Source organism: Cinclus cinclus, chromosome Z (assembly GCF_963662255.1).
Source record: "Cinclus cinclus chromosome Z, bCinCin1.1, whole genome shotgun sequence".
NCBI lineage: Eukaryota > Metazoa > Chordata > Aves > Passeriformes > Cinclidae > Cinclus > Cinclus cinclus.
Window position 1 is genome coordinate 48,874,359 of NC_085084.1, and position 19,722 is coordinate 48,894,080.

General features: G+C 38.2%; 1 protein-coding gene across 8 annotated transcripts in view; it reads left to right on the forward strand.

The window, feature by feature from the left end:
* TLE1 (TLE family member 1, transcriptional corepressor) overlaps positions 1-19,722 on the forward strand; it is a 70,749-nt gene that overhangs the window by 26,984 nt on the left and 24,043 nt on the right. For 5 of the 8 annotated variants that reach the window (XM_062513757.1, XM_062513759.1, XM_062513761.1 and 2 more), the window contains exon 7: positions 14,517-14,737. In XM_062513757.1, coding sequence (XP_062369741.1) covers positions 14,517-14,737 — 221 coding nt within the window. Of the gene's footprint in view, positions 1-14,516; positions 14,738-15,452; positions 15,470-19,722 lie in introns of all 8 variants that reach the window. The other 3 variants (XM_062513758.1, XM_062513760.1, XM_062513764.1) reach the window with 1 other exon arrangement.

A 19,722-nucleotide genomic window follows, 5' to 3' on the forward strand; every position in this document is an offset into this window, starting at 1 on the left:
TAAATTAAATGAGATCTAGTGAGCACAAGACACTCGCCTCACTTTTAACATAAACGTCATAACGCCAAGTCTAAATTACTGAACTCTGGTGGTAGGAGCTTTATTGTGTATCAACATCCTGGATTATTATTCATATTTTAGAACACATAGAAACCTTAATGTTATTCTAGGATTCTGCTACTTTTAAAATACAGAGACTCCTGGTGTAGTTTACTGGTTTAAAGCAGATAGCAAGGGAAGAAGGTGTTTTTCAGCATGATAGTCAGTATTCTCAAAATACCAGTCCCCAAACAGTGGCCATATTTTTACTGTTGGTGCCACTAAGCTTGGAGAAAAAAATAAGGAAATGGTATTGATGTGTATTGGTGGCTTGACGTACTCAAAAGGGAATGTGTAAAAATATAAGAGTGGTGTTAACCAAACTTGGTTTCCTCTTAACACCCCAGCTCCACTCTCTGTGGGCTGATGGGAAATAAAAAATCTTGGAGTAGTAATCTAGAGGAAGGTAGTATCTTAACAAGACAACTTTCAGCAGAAGAAGGCATTCTCAGTCATTCTGAAGAGGGCAAAATTATGTCCAGAAGTCAAATGGGATTGAATTTCAGGCCAGACCTCCCTTGTCTTGCAAGGCTTCATGTGGGGTGGATGGAAAAAGCTTCATCTTGGTTCTTGCCCAAAAGAAAAACAAAAGAACTTCAGGTGTCTCTCATCAACTCACATCAAACTACAAATCAAGGGTGTGAGACCAAGTATACAGTTGCAAATTTGTTAAGCCTAAGAGCTTTCAGGAAAAGAATGAAAGTATGACAGTTGAATAAAAATATTGTCAGCTGTTGCTAAAAACTGAAGATCTGCAGCTGCTACTGTGGATGTAGAGAGAAGGTGGATTCTTATGAGGTACCAAATGTGAGTTGATACCTCTTCCTAGATTGCTTTTTCCTGAGTGGGTGTTGGGGATGTAATGTGGATATTTGGAATGACACCAGTCTATAGATGGTCTGTTTTGCAGCAGAGGTGAATGGTACATTTGGAAAAATGTGTGTGTGATAATAGTGAACAAAAGAAATTCTAATTGGAACGTGATATCAGGAAGGGTTAGATAGAAGGATTTCGCATTGAAAAGTTGGTTGATTCATTTTGTGTACTTGGCTCCAAATGATTTGGTTTTCTAGATTAGTTTAGAAAGAATGGTTTTGGTGGAATACAAGGGACTGAAGCTGGATAGAAATGCTGGAATAGTGCAGTTGAGAACAAGGATTTGCAGAATGTGGTTGGAGCAGTATGTGTGTGTATTCATATATATAACTGGCACAGAGGGCAAGTTATTTAGTCCTAGAGGAAAATATTGCTTCCTCTAGAAAGTGATTCAACTCACCTCTCTTGATTCAAGTGTATAGGCAGAATAGCTTACTTTGTTTGAAAATAGTGATAGACTGGATAATATTCATAAAAATGAAGTTATTAAGTAAAAGGAGACAAAATGAAGAGATTAATTTTTCTCTCTCATACAATTGTCTGCTTTGCTTTCATACATAGTGGGATATGTGGAGGAATTGGAGTAGATAAAGCATAAGTAAGCTGAGATAAAATGTGGTGTAACCTTCCATACTTGTCTGGAAAGTAGTTGGAAATATGGTATATTTGGAGGAGGAAGGAGTTGAGTGGGAGAGGTGAATTAGCTGGTGCAGACAAAAGAAAAATTCAGTTTGGACTGCTTACAAGGAGAAATGAAATGTAAAGGTATTAGTTGAGTAAGGGCAAAGGATGGTTGTGTTCATGGAGTTGCCCCATGCCAGTGTGAGTAGGAGTAGAGAAAGTTGTTGGGAGTTAGTATGTTGAATGAGGTAGAGCTGCAGGTTGGCCTACTTTGCAGTAGAAGTGGTGCGAAGAATGAACCGTACAGATTTTGAGAAGGAAACACTGATAAAATGAGGTTAACTAATTGCCACTGCTTAGATGGGAGTGGTGTGGACTGCACAGGCAAAATATACCTCTAATTAGGTGCCAGTGTCAATAATGGAGTCACTGGCAGTAGGAAGGTGCAGAGGAAGATGCAGGTGGAAGATATAGGGGGACACAAGTACTGTAAACATTAAACACTGGAAATGTGCAAGGGAACGGTAACCTGTTTGCTGTGCTTTTCATGGGGGAAAAGCAAGACTGACTTGAGGCAGGGACTGGGTAGAACTGGACAAGAAGCTCTTTTTCCTTACTCTTGCATAGTACATAGTTCAGCATATTTTGCTGTAACTCTTCAATGTGCATAAGTTTGTTTCAGTTGCAGAATTTCTGTTATCTAGTAACTACATAATTTTTGAATTTTTCAGAGTATATGCTGAACTACCAAGGTTGCTATCTTGTATAAGATTTAATTGCCTGAAATTAATCCTTACCTGCCTGAAACAGTACCTAGTACTATTTATAAAGGTGCTGGCTAACTGGCTCTTCAGATTGAGAACTTAAAAGCAGTAGTGGGGAAGTAAAAGCAAGAATTAGCAAAAGTGCTTAAATGCATGTTGAGAAGTAGTTGTTATTTGGTGTGTTGAAGTCATTATGGAATGTAGAGTAAACATGCAAGATTCTGGTCTTGGCTTGGAATGCTAAATAAAGATTGGTGCAATGCTCTTCTTTTGATTGTCATATTTTTCATTTTTTGGTGTTTCTGAAGTGTTTTTGTAGTTAGTAGTAGCTGGGACAAAAGGGTAGTGAGTGTAATTTCAAATCCTCTATTTAACTTCCGGATTTTAATTTACCAAAAACTTTGCTACTTAATAATTTCTGTCATGTACAGCAAGAGTTAAATTTTTGGAGACTAAAAGAGCCTGGAAAGAAAATAAATACTTTTTAAGATAATCATACGTCAGTAATAAAACCCTCTAGAGTAATATCTGTAAGTCATTTCCAAATTGGTGCATGCTTGAACTAGCTGTTTTTGGCAGCTGTGCAGTAGGAGCATGCTTTTGAAGTGTTGTTGGATGGTGGTGGTATGCTAACAGTAGCTAAAAAGGCAAATACATAGATTTGAGGTTAGAAGGTGAGTAATAGCAGGAATTTATGGTTGCCGCAGAAATGAAATGTGCTGGCAGTTTCTGCAGAGTAGAAGCAATGTGTGCTGACAGCTTCATTCTAGAGACTTCAGGCTTGCATCTGAGTCTTCAGAGAAGGCAATATGTACTTGTCTAAAATTAAAGAAAAGCTTTGTTCTTGAACTGACTTAGACTGACAGTGACAGAGGAATGTGAATGGTTTCAGAAAACCAGCCGTTTTCTTGTCTGGACCAGGAGATTTTAAGGTCATCTTCTGTGACTTGTAGACTGTGGTTCTGAATTTGTTACTTTATTTTGGAGTCTGGAAAGTCCTTTGGTGGAGACATGTTTTCCTGAGCAACAATAATTTTTTCTGTGGTGACTCTGACTCTACTCTTCCTGTCTTGTGGCATCTTTTTTTACAAAGGCTTGTCTGGCTCTTCCATTGTGGCAATCCTTTTCTCCTGGTTGCCTTCAACTTTGCTGTTTTTCCCTTATTTCTTCATAATGTGGCCGAAGAAAAGAAAAACAACATGATTTTATCAAAGTTTTAGAAAAAGCAAATAACATAATTAATACAAGGGGCTTAAAAACATGATCCTCTGATTCATTTCTATGTGGTTTTTTTGGTTCGTTTTTTTTTGCTATGAAGTGTTTGAGACAGTAATTGTTCTTAAATGAGCCCTGGAATGCACATTTTTTATATGTACAAACACACCAAAGATCTATACTTTTATGTAGAAGTATAAATAGTCAATATATATATAACATCAGAACAGTATATATAATATGTATGTCATATGTAATGATATATTAGTGATATATTAAGATGTAAAATACCGTGTATATATCACATAAAATGTGGTGGGCTAACATAAACATAAAAGATTATACTGACTAAAGGGCATCTTTAGTTTATGGGTTGCTTGTTGTGTCACTGTACTCATGCTTCAGTGGCTCTGCACGTTGTACAACCTACAGAGTTTTAGGTTGACTTGCATTGCCTTAAAGCACAGAGGAAGGAAGAAATCCCTTTTCTGTGGACAAAAGCCTTTGTGTGGGTGCAGCTATAGTAGTAGAGTGTTAATGTGCCTTGGGGAGAAGATGTCACTGAACTGGAAGAATTCCATCTGCTGGCGATGCCCTGCATCCTCACTGCAGGGCTCTGCCTGCATGCCGTGGGATGATCCACAGAGGCTGCTAATGCAGTCCTTCTCTGGTGAAAATGCCAGTCCTGCTGGCAAGTGCTATATAATTATTCCTTCTATGATAATGGGAAATCCTGCCATTTAAAAATTATCACTAAAAATTTGTTAAATAGTTAATTGCTGATCACTTCTGTGGAAAAACAGCTGATGGGTTTATTCACTGGGTATAGTGGTGAATCATTTGGGTGGGGTCACCCACACCTGTTATTTGCTGTTTACAAAAGTGATCTGAAGTGTATTATCTCTTATCTTTTTAATTCTGGTGTCTGGGCTTGCCCTTGAAGATGCTAAAAGGAAAGGCAGTGAAACCTACATGTTTATAGTAAGACAGGAAGGCACAGCAAAGAAAGAGTTGCTGCTCAGATTTGTTCTAAGGGAAAGATAAGTCCTTTCTTCCTTGGGATGTATAGTGGTAGTATGGAAACTATGTAAGGGTTAATAAGTTACCCTTGAAGGGTAACTTTTAAATGCTTTTTAAATTATGTTGGGAAGCATTGAAGACCTCTTTCTTGGTTCTGTAGGTGTAAAGCTACAGTATTAAAATTTAGGAGTGGGATCTCGTGATTCAGCAAAGCTACTGTGTGTACTGGTACTAGTCATGTAAGAGCAGCCCAAGCCTTTCTGGTGTTGGAAGACTTTTTTTTTCACATTGAAAAAATTCAAAATTTCTCATAAAAGTAGAAAATATTTCAGAATGCAGGCCAAAGAAGGCATGTAGAGAGTCAGAATCAAAGTATAGGTATGGTTTGATGGGACCACAGGGGGGCATCTGGTCCAACCTCCCTGCTCAAGCCGGGTCATCCCAGAGCACATGGTGTAGTACTTGTGTCCAGATGGTTCTTGAATATCTCCCTTGAGGGAGACACCAAAACCTTTCTTGGCAACCTGTGCCAGTGCTTGGTCACCTGCACGGTAAAGAAGCTATTCCTTATGTTCAAGTGGAGGTTCCTGTGCATAAGTTTGTGCCCATTGCTTCTTGTCCTATTGCTCAGCACCCCTGAGCAGAACCTGGGCCACCATCTTCTCTCCCTTCAGATACTCAGACGGTGATGAGCACCCATCTGTCATCTCTTCTAGTGGTTGAACAGGCCCGGCTCTCTCAGCCTTTCCTCATATGAGAAGTATTCCATTTCCCTAATCACCTTAATAACTTCACCAGGCTTCACTATGACTGGGTAGAGGGGCAGGAGTCCTGCTAGTAGAGGGCTTGCCCTGCTGCCAATGGTCTTCCAAATGGACCCCAAAAGACCTCTGGCCTTCTTGGCCACCAGAGCACACTGCTGGCTCATGGACAGGTTGTTGTCCACTAGGACTCCCAGGTCCTTCTCTCCAAAGCTGCTTTCCAGCAGATCAGCCTCAGCCTGTGCTGGTGCCAGGGTAATTCCTACCCGGTTCAGGACCCTGCATTTGTCCTTGTTGAATTTCAGAGTGTTCCTCTCTGCCCATCTCTCTACCCTATTGAGGCCCTTCTGAAAGGCAGACTGTATTCTGGGGTATTGGCTAGTACTCCCAGCTTTGTGTCATCATTGACCTTCTGTGGAGGCATCTGTCTCTCTGTCCAAGTCACTGATGAACAGGTTAAACAATACTGGGGTTATTTTGAACCTTGGGGTACAGGTTTCCAGCTAGGCTTCATGTTTTGAAGTAGCTTAATGGATTACTTTGAGCATGTTGGTGGATTTTCTGTATTTTATTTTTTTTTTTCATTTAATAGTTAAAGTGACACAAGGGCTTACTGTACTTAGAATCACTGTATCCATGGAGCACTGAAATACTACTTCTCTGTTTTATTTCAGTTACCTTAGAGCTGAAATTATTCATGCAAAAAGGACTGTTTGGAGAATGTGTGTGGCATACTGCCTTTCTGTTTTATGAGAGGCAATTTATGCAACCCTTTACTGCTTAAAAATGTTGTTGTGCAATTGATACTTATTAGTGCGATTTGTGTTGCCTGAACAAGTGAAAACAGGAAATGGGAAAAATTTCAAAGAGCTTTCTGTTCAGAAATCTAACAAACTGGAGTTAACTTGTATCTTCTTTCTGACTTGGATATTTACTTTTTTTCTGACATAAATTCTCTTCCCAGTAAAGCTGTGGGGTTTCATTTGCTTTTTGTGGGAGTGGAAAATCAATGTGAAGACCCCAAGACACTACCCTATACATCTCCTTTAATAAAGCATGAAAAAGAAATGAGATTTTACCCATGAGAGGGCCTTAATCATGCCACTGCCACACAAATTCGGCATGTGAAATATATGGCTTTGAAGAACTTTTGCCAATGTTGTCCTTTTATGGACTTAAATTTCTGTAGTACAATGACATTTCATGTGGTTTATGGATGGAGGAGACTTGCTGAAGATGCTATTCTTTGTTTCTGAGGGGGCATTCTCTTCCCACATTAGGCACTGTGGCTTGTTCACATAAGGATAGTTTTCAAACAACTTCTGCAAGCCCACATTCATGGTTCATTAGCTAGACATGCAATAGTGGGCACTTTAAAGTTTGTTTACTGTCGTAGAGTGTGGCTTCCTTTCTGTTAGAATAAAGGATTTAGAAGATGAGGAAACAAGGAAACCAATTTGACCAGAATAAATATTTCAAAGGAAGTAGTTAATTATAGTTGTACCTAACTAATTTTTCTAAAACTTGTTTTAACAGGGGTACAACAGTAAGCAGTAAGAATTGGCACATGGTCTAGTGGCCGGCCTGTCACTAGCAGGGGGGCTACAAAGATGATCAAGGAACTGGAGCACCTCACTTATGAGGAAAAGCTTACAGACTTGGGCCTGTTCAGCCTCAAGGAGAGATGGTTGAAAGGAATCCTTGTCAATGTCTATTAGTATCTGAAGGGAGGGTATCAGAGGATGGATCCAGGCTCTGCTTGGTGCCGAGAAATGGGACAACAGGCAACAAAGAGCACAAATTCATACACAGGAAATTTGATTTGAATATGAGGATGAACGTCTTTACTTTGTGGTTGACCTAGTGCTGGAACAGATTGTCCAGAGGGACTGTGGATTCTCCCACACTGGAGATATTCCAGAGGTGTCTGGACACAATCCTGTGCCATATGCTCTGGGGTGACCTGGTTTGAGCAGGGAGGGTGGATCAGATGTACCTCTGTGGTGCCTCAAAGCCTCAGGCATTCTGTGATTCTGTAGTTTGCAAATCATGAAATTGGTAATGTTGGAAGAGACTGCTGGAGGTCATCTGATCTACTTACCCCTGCTCAAACAGGACCACTTAGGGCCAGTTATGCAGGACCATGTCCATATAGCTTTTGGGTGTGTTCAAGGATGGAAACTCCGAAGCTCCCTGGGTACCCTGTGAATGGGCTCGGTCAAAAATGATTGTGTTTGAATGTTCAAGATGAACCTCCTGTGTTTTAGTCTTTACCCATTGTCTCTTGTCATTGGGCCATACAGTGATGGGCTATAAGGGACTATAGGGCAGTAAGGAACTGGGGTATGTCATATGAGGAGGGGCTGAGAGACCTGGGACTATTTAGCCATCTCTATACACATGGTTGGATGGTCTGGTTTGTTCATGTCTCTTGTAGGGAGAAACCCAGAACAGGACATAGTTATATCCAGTTGTAGTTTCAACAGTGATAAGTAGAGAAGAAGGATCCCCTCCCTAGACCTGCTGGCAGTACTTTGTCTAATACATCTCAGGCTGCCATTCAGCTGCTTTTTCACAAGGGAATGTTGCTGCTGGCTCACAAACCATTTGGTATGGAAGGACCTTTTCTGCAAAACTGTTTTCTAGCTGTGTGGACCCCAACATATATGAATTTATGTAATTGTTCCTCCTGATGTAGTATACTGCACTTGCCTTTGTTGAATGCCATGAGATTCCTGTGAGTTTTTCCAGCCTGTTGAGTTCTCTGTGAATGTTATCACAGCTGTCTGGTGTATCATTCACTCTACACAGTTATTGTGTATTGTCAGCAAAAGAAACCAAACTCAGACCTTAAGTTTTGTAAATTGCTTCAGTGGTACTGAAGATTAGGGTTGAAATAGGTTAGTAGGAAGTGTCTTGTAGAAATTATTGACACACTTTGTGTGGTGGTATTATCAAGGAAAAAGAAACATGTAGAAGCATCAAGAAGGAAACATGACAACTGCTGCCAAAGCAAAACTGGGAAATAGAGGAGTAAGCAGTGCATATTTGATATTTCATTAATAAATCTGTTGGCCTATGATACAAAGGTTTGGACTGGAAGAAACATTTGAAGATGAAGCCCAACCCCTCTTCCATGGGCAGGGACACCATCTACAAGACAGATTGCTCAAAATCCCATCCAGTCTGACTTGGAGCACTTCCAGTGATGGGGCATCCAGTGTCTCACCACCCACAACATAAGAATTTTGTCATTGTGTCCAATGTAAATTTACCATCTTTCAGTGTAAAACCACAGCCTCTTGCTCTATAGCTACAGTCCTGGTAAAGAGTCTCTTTCCATTTTCTTACAAACCTACTTTGTATATAAAGATAATAGTAAGGTGTCCCTGGAGCCTTCAGGCTGAACAACCCCAACTTTGTATTTTTTAATTAGGAAAGGTGTTCTAGCCCTCTTGGATCATTTTTGTGGGTCTTCTCTGAACCTGCTATAGCAAGTTAATATCTTTCTTGAACTCTGGACTCCAGAGTAGGGCATGGTACTCCAGCAGGCATCTCATGATATAGAGGGAAGAAGAGGGAAAATCACTTCCGTTGACCTGCTGGCCAAATTCTTTTGATGCAGCCCAGGATACAGTTGACTTTCTGGTCTGCAGATACAATAATCCAATGATTTATCTTCTAGCACCCACCAGTCCTTTTCAGCTGAGCCATTCCTAAGTCCTTCAACCCCCAGTCTAGGAATTGCCTCAGCCCAGGAGCCAGACATTGCATTTGGCTTTGGAGCCTCATGAGATGGTCCAACTTCTCAGGTCTGTCAAAGTCCATCTCTGTGTCACCTCTTCCCTTAAATGAATCAATTGTACTGCACAGCTTGGTGTCAGCTGCAAACTTGCAGAGGGCACAGTCAGTCCCATTGCCTGTGTTATTGATGAAGATGTTGAGTAGTGTTGGTCACATTTTAGACTCATGAGGGATACCACTAGTTACTGCTTTCCACAGAGGTGTGAAGCTGTTGACTCTTTGGGTTAAGTTTCATTGACTCTTCACATGCAGTCATCCGTCTAGTTCCTCATCCGTGTAATAATCCATCCCTCAATGCACTGTTTATTTGAGTGGCAAGAGTTTTGTGAGGGGGCCATATCAAAGACGTGCCAGAAGTCTTAAATAGGTGGTATCTTTTATTCTTCCCATGTCCATGGATACAGTCACTTTTGTAGAAGAATATGAATATATTCTTCCAAGTGATTGTTTATTGTCCTGAAATATTTTCTTGCCTGTAGCTGAAATGCTCTTTAGAAAGTACTTACAGAAATTCAAATGTAAGTATTAATTAATGGCCTGGAGTGTCTGTTGAGTTTGCTTATGCCAAATTTGACTGCTGGTGCTGTGGGTTGTGCATGCATAGTTTTTTTGGTTTTTTTTTTTAGGATGAGGGAAAAAACAGGTTGTGACAGGAGCACAGTCTTGAGTTACTTCCTTTTTTGAAAGGTTATATTTGCAATACTGGTTTTAATATATCTAAAGAGTGAGGGAAAAGGCTATTCCTTGATCAACTACCTGTGTGTGCTAAGACAGTGGCCCTCTTGTGTTTGTTGGCCACAGATACTTGATGCAGGCTCTCACTTCCTTATGAAATTCGAAGAAGCAAATGAAAAACTGGAAGATGTCCCTTTAGAGAGGAAGTGAATATGATAATGACACTGAACACAGTAATGCATGTTTTTTCTCTCACATCTTTGTCTGCTTGAGTTGAACAAAATCACATTTCTCCTGTTTTACAAAAGTTGCCGTGAAACATTGTCCTTTACATTTTAGGTCTCTGAATGACTTATGTTTTCCAGATATTTTTTCAGAACACCTCTATGGATCTTGGACATCTGTTCATCATCATCAACAGCTGACTGTTGATAATATTACTGATGCTAGTGCTGATAAGATTTTGGAAAAAAAATTGTGTTTATTTTTCAAGTGTTTATTTAGAAAAATACAAGAGAAGACAGCTATTGTATTTTGGGACAAAACATAGCCTTTTTTCCCCTGTTCACTTGCAATCACATCTTAATTTTTAATTCAGTGCTTTTCAAGAAATACAGAAGAGTACATCGTACATCTGTTTAAGAACAGAAGAATGCTCTAAGTGCTTAATGACAAGGATTAAAAATCATATATTTAAGTGAAAAAGGTTTTAAAATAAAATCATATGTTTGATTTTACTCAAAAACCAGAGTAAAAACAACAAAGCTGCTTTAAGGTGAGGAGTGGGATTGTAGGAGTTCGTTCTGTATCCTTCTGAGCAAGGAGCCTAAGAGAGACCTGTCACTGTTTAATTATAAGAACTCTGTTTCACAAGGACATAATAACTCTGTACTTGGAAGCCTTCGTCAGAGATTGAAAATGTAATTCCACATTTAAAGTCCTGATTCAAGATCTCTTCTTAGCTAGACTTTGCCTACAATGTGGGAGATAAAAAGCTGTACTACCTTTAAAATTGTTAGGAGGTGCTTGCTCAGCAACAGTAATGCTGTTTTTTTATATGCCAAGTTTTGGGTCTTCATGGTTTGGTTGTGGAGGTGCTGGGAAATAAAAATCTGAGGCAATAAAACCAACATCTAAACAGTATAGTAACATGAGTGTGTAATTCCTTTTCTCCCTTTGCAAATATGAAGAACAACTGGGCTTGCAACAAAATGGTGGGTGAACTAACAATATTTTTAAAATCACTGCTGTGGCTCATTATCTTAAGTGCAGTCACTTAAGTATGCATCATTGCACTCTTCTCTACCTTCCCACTTTCCTCTGAAAGTGGACACAGCCTTTGCTCTGCAAATAATGATAATAATTGGTACTAAGACAGACCTGTTACTCATCCTTTTTTGAACACATTTCTTATGGCAGATGTCTAGTTTTTAATTAACTGCTAATGAACATGCCTAGTAGACCATGATACTGCTGCCAACCTACTCCGTTTTATATCTCACTGCTGCTAAGCTCTTAAAAGGTTACAGAGCAGGCATTAGTGTCTTTGAAGTGATGGGAAAGTGATTATATGCATAACATAATTGTTTGTAGGATCTACTCTGGCAAATGATTAGTTACGAAACGCATCTGGTGAACATTGCTGTTATCCCTCTCCCTGGTCTTTAATTTCTTCTTTTGTGTGCAGCACGTATTCCTTTTCTCCCTTCTACAATGATAAAACAATATGCTTTTTGAAATTAAGGTTTTTTTTAAATAAAAAGAATATGAACTTCTGGGAAGGATCATCCTTATGGATGATCTCTTATCTCTTAGGGAGAACTTGAAACCTATTACGAATAAATAACCTATAAAAGATAAATCAATATATTAAGTCCTAAACAGCAAAGAACATCAGATAATAAACATGAAATTATGACATAACTTTGGTGGCTTAAAAGACCATTATCAGTATTTCAGTCTTAAATCAGTTCCATGTAGTGCTGTTTTTATGGATCTTTGTGTGTCATGCCTGTAAGTATCCATTTGTAAAGCTACAAAAATGTGCAGAGCAGTTTTGCCATGCACTTGCAGCTTTCAGACCACACCTTGCCCATTGCTCCCCACTATCCATGTGCAATACCACCAGTGAAGACAAACCTCCCACTCTCAGCTTCAGAGCCTTTTAGAAAGCATTAATCTGTTCCTCATTTCTCAGGCTTTCATAACACATGGTATGTAGGCTACAAACCTGCGCCAGGGAAATGGTAGGTAATGTGTCCCTAATAATTCTTAAAATGTTAGCTTAAGCCTTTCCCCTGGTCAGGCTGCAAAAGAAGCTAGTTTGAGTTTATTGTTGGAGAAGGCAGGAGGCTCTTCTCCATGATGCCAGTTTGGAAGGAATAAATTGCTTTTTATTCTTAGGCAGTTTCACACCAAGACTGGATAATGTGGTGTGATAGTGCAGCTGGGGACAATTAAGACCAATGCCAGAAGTGCTGTACAGTCCTGACTGTTCATGTTGTCACAGAGCTAGAGTGCAGATGACTGACCTGGCTGAAGTGGTCAATGAGGAAGGAGGTGACTAAATAACTGTCCCTGAGAGAGGCTGCCAAAATATTGGTTTATCACCTGTTTTGACAAAATGTGCTGGAAACTACTAAAGTCTTGTTAAAGTCTATGGAGAGGGATGTTGTATTGTTCTTTAGAGACTGGAGGCAAAAAACAAAAGCCCCAAAACAAACTTTTGCAGTCCTGTCAAACCTTACAGTTAAGTGAAGCTTCATTAGCAAAAACTGATTGATATTGTAGAAAGTGGTCTACTGTGTTAACTACTTAAAATAATTCCTAATGGTTTCTTCAAAATGTTGCCTTTTGTGTTGTTGTAAACACAGTAAATTAGAAGAATAAGAAGTGCTTCTCTTTTACCTCATATTTTAAACATACTAAAAAGAGTGGTGATCAGATATATATTTTGAAGTGTAGACTAGCATGGCTTTTTATGCAGCACTCAAAAATAAATTCCTGATATGTGGTGAGAGAAAGATGTGGTAAACATATGGCTTTATAGAATAGACTAAATGGATCATGGTAAGTTTAAAGAATGTCTTGTATATCAAAATGCAGGTAAATGATTGCTGCATGACAGTTGGGATAGCAGAAAAGTGAAAAATTGGCAAGTGCAGTCCAGAGTTCTTGAATGCCAGCCCCTGTTTCTGCACAATTTTATAAACCGCTTAAGGCATGTTTTGGGATGGGGTTATGAGAAATAAAAGTGTAGGAGTTCAATAGTTATACATGTAAATAGTAATAAATTAATTCATTCATATACCAGTAGATGTTATACAGGTATTGTTGACAGTTTGTCTTGAAAAGTCTTCACACCTAAATAAACAAATAAAGTATTTCTGCATTATTTTGAGATGAGTTTTTTGGAGTGATGGGTGAAATATTGTTAGCTGCAGTCCAGGTGGAATTTCACTAGCTGCCAGCAGTACTGTAACAATTTTACCTGCTAATACAGGACCACTAGCATTCACCTTGTCACACCTGAGTTCATCATAGTCAGACATATATTTATTTGTCTCATTTTTTGTCCCATCAATTGGATGGCACTCTAGGTTTTTCCTGGTATCTGCCTTGAACAGAGGGGTAGTGGAGAGTGGCCAAGGTGGAGAGGATTGCTCTGCTCATATGCCCAGACATAAGGAAGTAGGAGAAAGAGGCAGAATATTTGTTAACCTGGAGCAGATTAGGGGAACTATGACTAAGATAAAGGTGGTTTTGAACGTTCATTTTCAAAAAATAGCCTATGCTGAGCATTTTGGAGAAATTAAATGGATAGCTGAACTTGGTAAACATTAATCGAATCATGAAAGTTTTATAAAATATATTAATGTTTAATCTATGGGGAAGACATTCTAATGTAAAAATTTTGTTTCTAAAATTTCTTCCAGGTTATTTTAGCAGATTGATTACAGGGTTGTATGTCCACTCATTACCATTTTGGTCTTCCAAGCACCTTTTAAAATAGGTGGAGGTATTCCTTAATGCCATGTTTTTTGTTGAGAATTCCATGCTATCTAAAATACCTGTATTTTGAGCTCAAAGCTAGTTCCTAAACAGAGTGTTAAGTCATGAATAATTTCTCCTCTTTCCCCTTAAAACCTGGGCTAGAATAAAATGCAAATTAAACTTTGCTAAATATGGAATTCATCATATAGTTTACATTTTCTAATATTCAGGATAGAAATGTACTTGCTGCTTCCAAACTGGGGGAAGAGAAGGATGTGAGTTTAAATCAGTCTTGCTGCTGAAACGTTTTTGGTTTCTTTTGCACAACAGTGATAAGGCTTTGTCTAGAAATGGAAAGGTGGTTCTGCTGCTGTTCTTTGTTGCCAGAGATGCTGTGGTAGGCAGCAGCTGCCCAAAACAATCTGTAGGTGCTGAACTTACTGTCGGGCTGCAAAATAAGTAGCCAGCTAGCTCTTTTGGGACATGAGCAGACTTGTCCTCAGACAGCATGATATAATGCAGTGTTTGTAGTGTGGTGGGTTAAAGGGGAGGGACTAGATTAAGAAGAAACAAATAAATGTTAGAATCCACTATAGATTCTCAATAATTAACCAAACTTCTGCCTTATCCTTCCCAAACTATGTGCTATGCGTTGTTCTTCTGGGGATGATGGTACCGCTGGGAACAGCAGCAGCAATTGCAGGCTCAGCATCTCTCCCATGGCCATGGACCTCCAGTGCCTCTAACACCGCATCCATCAGGACTTCAGCCTCCAGGAATCCCTCCGCTTGGAAGCAGTGCTGGCCTTCTTGCCCTCTCCAGTGCTTTGGGTGGGCAATCTCACTTGGCAATAAAAGATGACAAGAAGCATCACGATGCAGACCACCACAGAGGTGAGAGGCATGGCAGGCCTGATTAGGACATTGTCAAACTTGCACGTTGCTGCAAATGTGCATCTCTAAAGAATTCAAGTTATATAGAATGAGAAAAAACTGTTGGCAAACTTTAAAATGTCTGCATATAAACCACAGAAGCAAAATGCAGCTTGGAATTTTTCAATATTTTAAAGGGGATCACTAGGTGTCACCTGCTCTATACTTTGCAGGGTCTTTTGACATCCTGGTAAATACTCAGTTGTAATAGCAGTGGCCTGCACCAAATGGTGGAAAATTGTTAATCTGCATAATGGTGACTTTTTTCAAAGAAAGTAATGTTGTTAAATGGGTGGGTGGGGGGAACAAGAAGTTAAATTTTGAAGTGAATGTGTTCAAACAACAGATTTAGATAATTGCATCTGTTACTTTAGTTTCATAAGCTTAATTCCTAGTACTTAGTTAAATATTGGGCAAAATTGCACTTGATTAATTTTTGAAAAGAAAATAATTTATTCTGTCATGAAATAAAACTAGGCTTTGTGTATGGTTAAACTGTAAATCATGTTTACAAAGTACTGTAATTTTCAGGAAATCACTGTATTAGGAATGTGCAATGACTTATATAAATAAAAGCCATTTTAAAACTTTGTGGCTTGTGTTCTAATTTTTTTCCCCCCTTTTTTATTTCTGTTCTTGCCTCTGTGTCTGAACGGGCATGTCTGTCCATTTCTTGGTTACTGCGGGAGCAGACAGAGAGCCAGGCACAGTAAGTACCAATATTCCTGCTAATGTTTCTATTTCCAGTAATGTAATAATCAGATGTTGTGCTGTTTGTCTGTTTTGTCTTCCTTTTAGTTATTTTCATGATACAAGGTGTATGTGTTTTCTGTTGCAATATGTCTTGGTTTGTGCAGAACTCCAGATAATTTGTTTGATGGACTGTGTGAAAGAGTTTTGTTTTTGAGCAGAATGCTTTTAGGTAAACTTGAACTTTTGCTTACTGGAGGCAGAAAGGGGGCATGTAGCTGCAAAATCAAAAAGAACATTGCAAATACAGCATTTTTAGCCCAGAGTTAAGATTTTTAATCTGTAGGATATCAGGAATTAGAGTTGGAGAACAGGTGAGAAATTTAAATGTGAGAATTTTAAGTGTGTCAGATGGTCTTTGGCCCTAGGAGGTTTTTTTAATGCATCTGTTTAAGCCATACTAATGTCATTACTGCTTATTTTGTGCTTCAGGTATTATTACTACAGCAATACTTTTTTCCCTTCAGACATAAGCTGTAATAGAATTGGCCTTTTTTGAAAAGCCCTCTAAAGAACTACTTGCTCCTTTTCATGCTGCTTTGTTTTGAGTGATATTGCTGTTTTAATCTGTTAAAGATGTTCACATGCAACTTAATGTCAATTGAAGTAACAAAGCCTATTCTGTTTGTTCATATCAGAGGTGAATTTAGACTCTATTTTGTTCCTTTTCTGAATTAGAAAATAACTAGGAAGAGTTATTTGATGGACAACTGTACAGTACTAAATTTCTGACTTTTTTTGCTGCTTATTATATATATATATATATATATATATATATATATATACAAAGCTTGCTTGACAGTTATGTACTGGAAACTATCTTATATCTTTTGCAGCAGTCTTTTAGTTTTAGATCGCTAAGCAAGAAGCATCATTTCAGCTTGTTTAAAGTTATTAGTGACAATGTACCTGCAGAAATTATTTTAATCTGGGTTTTTATGAAGTCTCTGACTTATTAAGGACCTTTTGCTTTGTGTGGGACATAGATCTTTGAGTGCTGTTAGTTGACTGCAGGAATCCCTGTCTAGTGACGACAATATGGTTTGATTTGTTTGTTGTTTCCTGTCCTTGCTCTGGTCACAGCTTCCCCTGCCCTGTCAATCATGTAATTTGGTTAAGGATTTGAGTTTAAAATCAGATGCTTAGCATTGTGAAATTTGTACTCTGAATTCATCTTGTAGCTGAGATTAGTTCTTGCCTGTGCTGTGGGAGAGAGTTGCAGCATCACATGCTTAGTTTACTATAGATGCAAATTTTACGTAAACTGTTTTAAAATTATGCTGCAGTTGCTTCTGTATCCATATGTCTAACTGATGATTGCTTGTTTATTACCTGAAGCAGATTGCTTTTATGATGAGTTTATCAGTAATTAACTTTTAAATAATCTGAGGCTTTATATCATAAAAGAATTTTGCCATTTGGATATATTGAATTTTGGATACTATACTCTGGTCATTCTAGTTTCTTTTTGGTCTTGGTGTAGGATAACACTGCATAGCTAACTTAAACTTTAATAGCTGAATGCAGGTGAACTTGGACTTAAAATTGTTTAAGTACAGTGTTACATCAAAATCGTGACTTAACAGTAAAGGAGACCTTCAATCAAAGAATAATTCAAGAGATATTTAAGTTCAGCTCTTTGACTAAAATGATCAGCTGGGAATTATGGGCTTGTCAAACTTCTCTAATTCTCTTGATTTTTTTTTTTTTAATGTAAAATATACTTTTAAGGATAATAAGAAATGGGTCTCATGTACACAAGGGATAGCAGCATGTCTGTTTGGTTATTATGTGTGGTTGAAATCACTTTATCATGTCTGGGTCATCAAGATAAAATCAATTACTTCTCTGGATAACATTTTAAAAGTAATAGTGCTGCTAAAAATCCTAAATTCACCATAATGTTTGGTATTACTGTGCAGATCTACAGTATGATTTTCATCAAATATGTCTAGTATGACCTTTGAGCACTAGCAGTAGAAGCTAACAACTTGAAATGTTGAAGTTTGAAAAGTTAAAATTTAGCACTTGTCTATGGGGTTTTACATTGAGTTTTTGTGACATAACATTGAGTTAAAGCATATTGTGACAGATTGAAGGATATTAATTTTTAAATTAGTTTTGGATTTTTTTAAATTTTCTTCATAAATAAATAAGCAGTCACAAGCTTTTATATATTGTATGTCTAGAAATACACTAAAATTATTGAAATTCTTGTATTTATAAATTAATATAAAGACATAGTTTCATTATCTTTTTTGACCAGTGTAACTGCTTTTGTTATATCTAAATAGCAAGGGCTACATTTTTCTTTTATATATTTGCTCAAGTTCCAGAAAGTGAAATGAAGAAAAGTTTATTTTGTAAATGCATGTTTGTGCAATGTATTACATGTAAGTTGGTAATAATGGTATACTTACTACACGAGTGCTAAAACTTTTTAGTCGGATTTCAATTGCATGCCTGCGTGGGTAATGGCTGGTGGGTTTTGGCTGTTGTATCTCTAACCATCCCAAACTGGGTCCTGTTATTCTGCAAGTGCAGGCATCCCTTCTAATGTGGCAAATTCTGGCTGCAGATAGTGAAGCCAGGCAAAGGAAGCAAGTTTTGCAACTGAAACTGAAAGCTTTGAAAAATGTCAATATAAAGGAACATTGATGTCCTCAGTATTTTCTTTAGGAAACATACTTGCAGTATTTTTCAAACCTGTTGGTGTTCATTTATTACTTGTCTTCCCACTGTTTTAGTATCCTGTTTGGACAGCACAGAAATGCAAATGTTTTGATGCACTCTGTTGTAACAGTAGCAATTTTCAGACAGTAAATCTTACTTCATTGTGTGCTTAGGATTTATATTTGTTGGTGTTTACATTTTTATCTTACCATAAAAAACATTGAGTTTATTTTCTAAGACTTAGGATGTATTCATAAATTTTCCTGGACATGTTTTTGCCTTCATTGTAGAGCATAAATGTTGCTATTGTTTTGTAAAGCAAATGCTCTTTTCCTACAGCAGAAAAATATTCTGTGCCCTGATCTCTCTATCCTATTCTTTGTCTCCCAGTCTTGCAGAAGGGGGCCACGAACAACTGAGTGCTACTTTTTGGAAGATACTATGTGCAAGCTTCTTTTGTTTTGTGTTTAAATTCTTTTGATGGAGGTAGAAAATTCATAAAAGCTGTTATATGGAAGTTTAGGGCACTGATCAGCATAGCACATGTATGTTTCTTGGACATTTTGAAGAAAGAATGGTTCCAGACTACTGCAGAGGTTGCTTATATGTAAGAGCTGTGGGTTGCTATGTTGCAGTTTAGTTTGTAGCTGATAGAAGACAGTATAAAGTTGATGACAAAGGACAGTGGGATTGAGGTGGTCTGGTAAAAATGTTTCTGGATACATTGATTTTAACAAACAGTAGCTTGAAAATACTGAAATCAGCCTATTCCTTATTAATGTCTTCTGATTGTAAAATCAATATAACTTAAAATGGTGCTTAAAAAGAAGGTGAAGTCAAGTAGCTTTCCATCAGTAATTTGACACAGAACCTACTGACTTTATTTTGGGTTCTTGACATGCATGTTTGTGATAAGCATATTGAACAAATTGAATTTAATTATTCTGGATTAGAATAGCTTTGAGTACAATCTTCTTTTGCCTGTGTTGGGGGGTACTAAAGTCCATCTTCCAGTATCTACTGTATTCCTGTCAGTGAGGCCTAACAAAGAGCAGCTGGTGTTTTGGGTGTAGTTGTTAGACTTGATTCTGTTTTGCCTACTCAGCAAGGAATTGCACCGATTCCAGTCTATTTGTGCATATCTGTGGATAGGACTCATGAGTGGTGCAGTGGCAGGGCAGGCATTACAGGCATGGTTAGATAAAATAAACACAGAGACTCTACTGAGCAAAGCAGGCAAGGCCAAGCTGTTAGCTGTGGTGACCTCTGTGATGGCTGTCCTTGGCATGGATGCACAGTGAGTTGGGCAATGACCAAGCACAGAGCAAGCCTACATGTGTGCATATCTTTGGGGGAAAGGGGAGTAAGACGACTAAGGAGCCCAGCACTAGAGAAGATCTTAACTGAGGCCAGGTGTAGTTGAACCATGTGCACAGATGTAATGAAAGTACTGTTATTTAATTGCTGTAATGATCAGCATAAAGTCAGTTGTCAGTTCTGTATGTACTACTCTGTATGAATTGTCTGTACAGTATTATA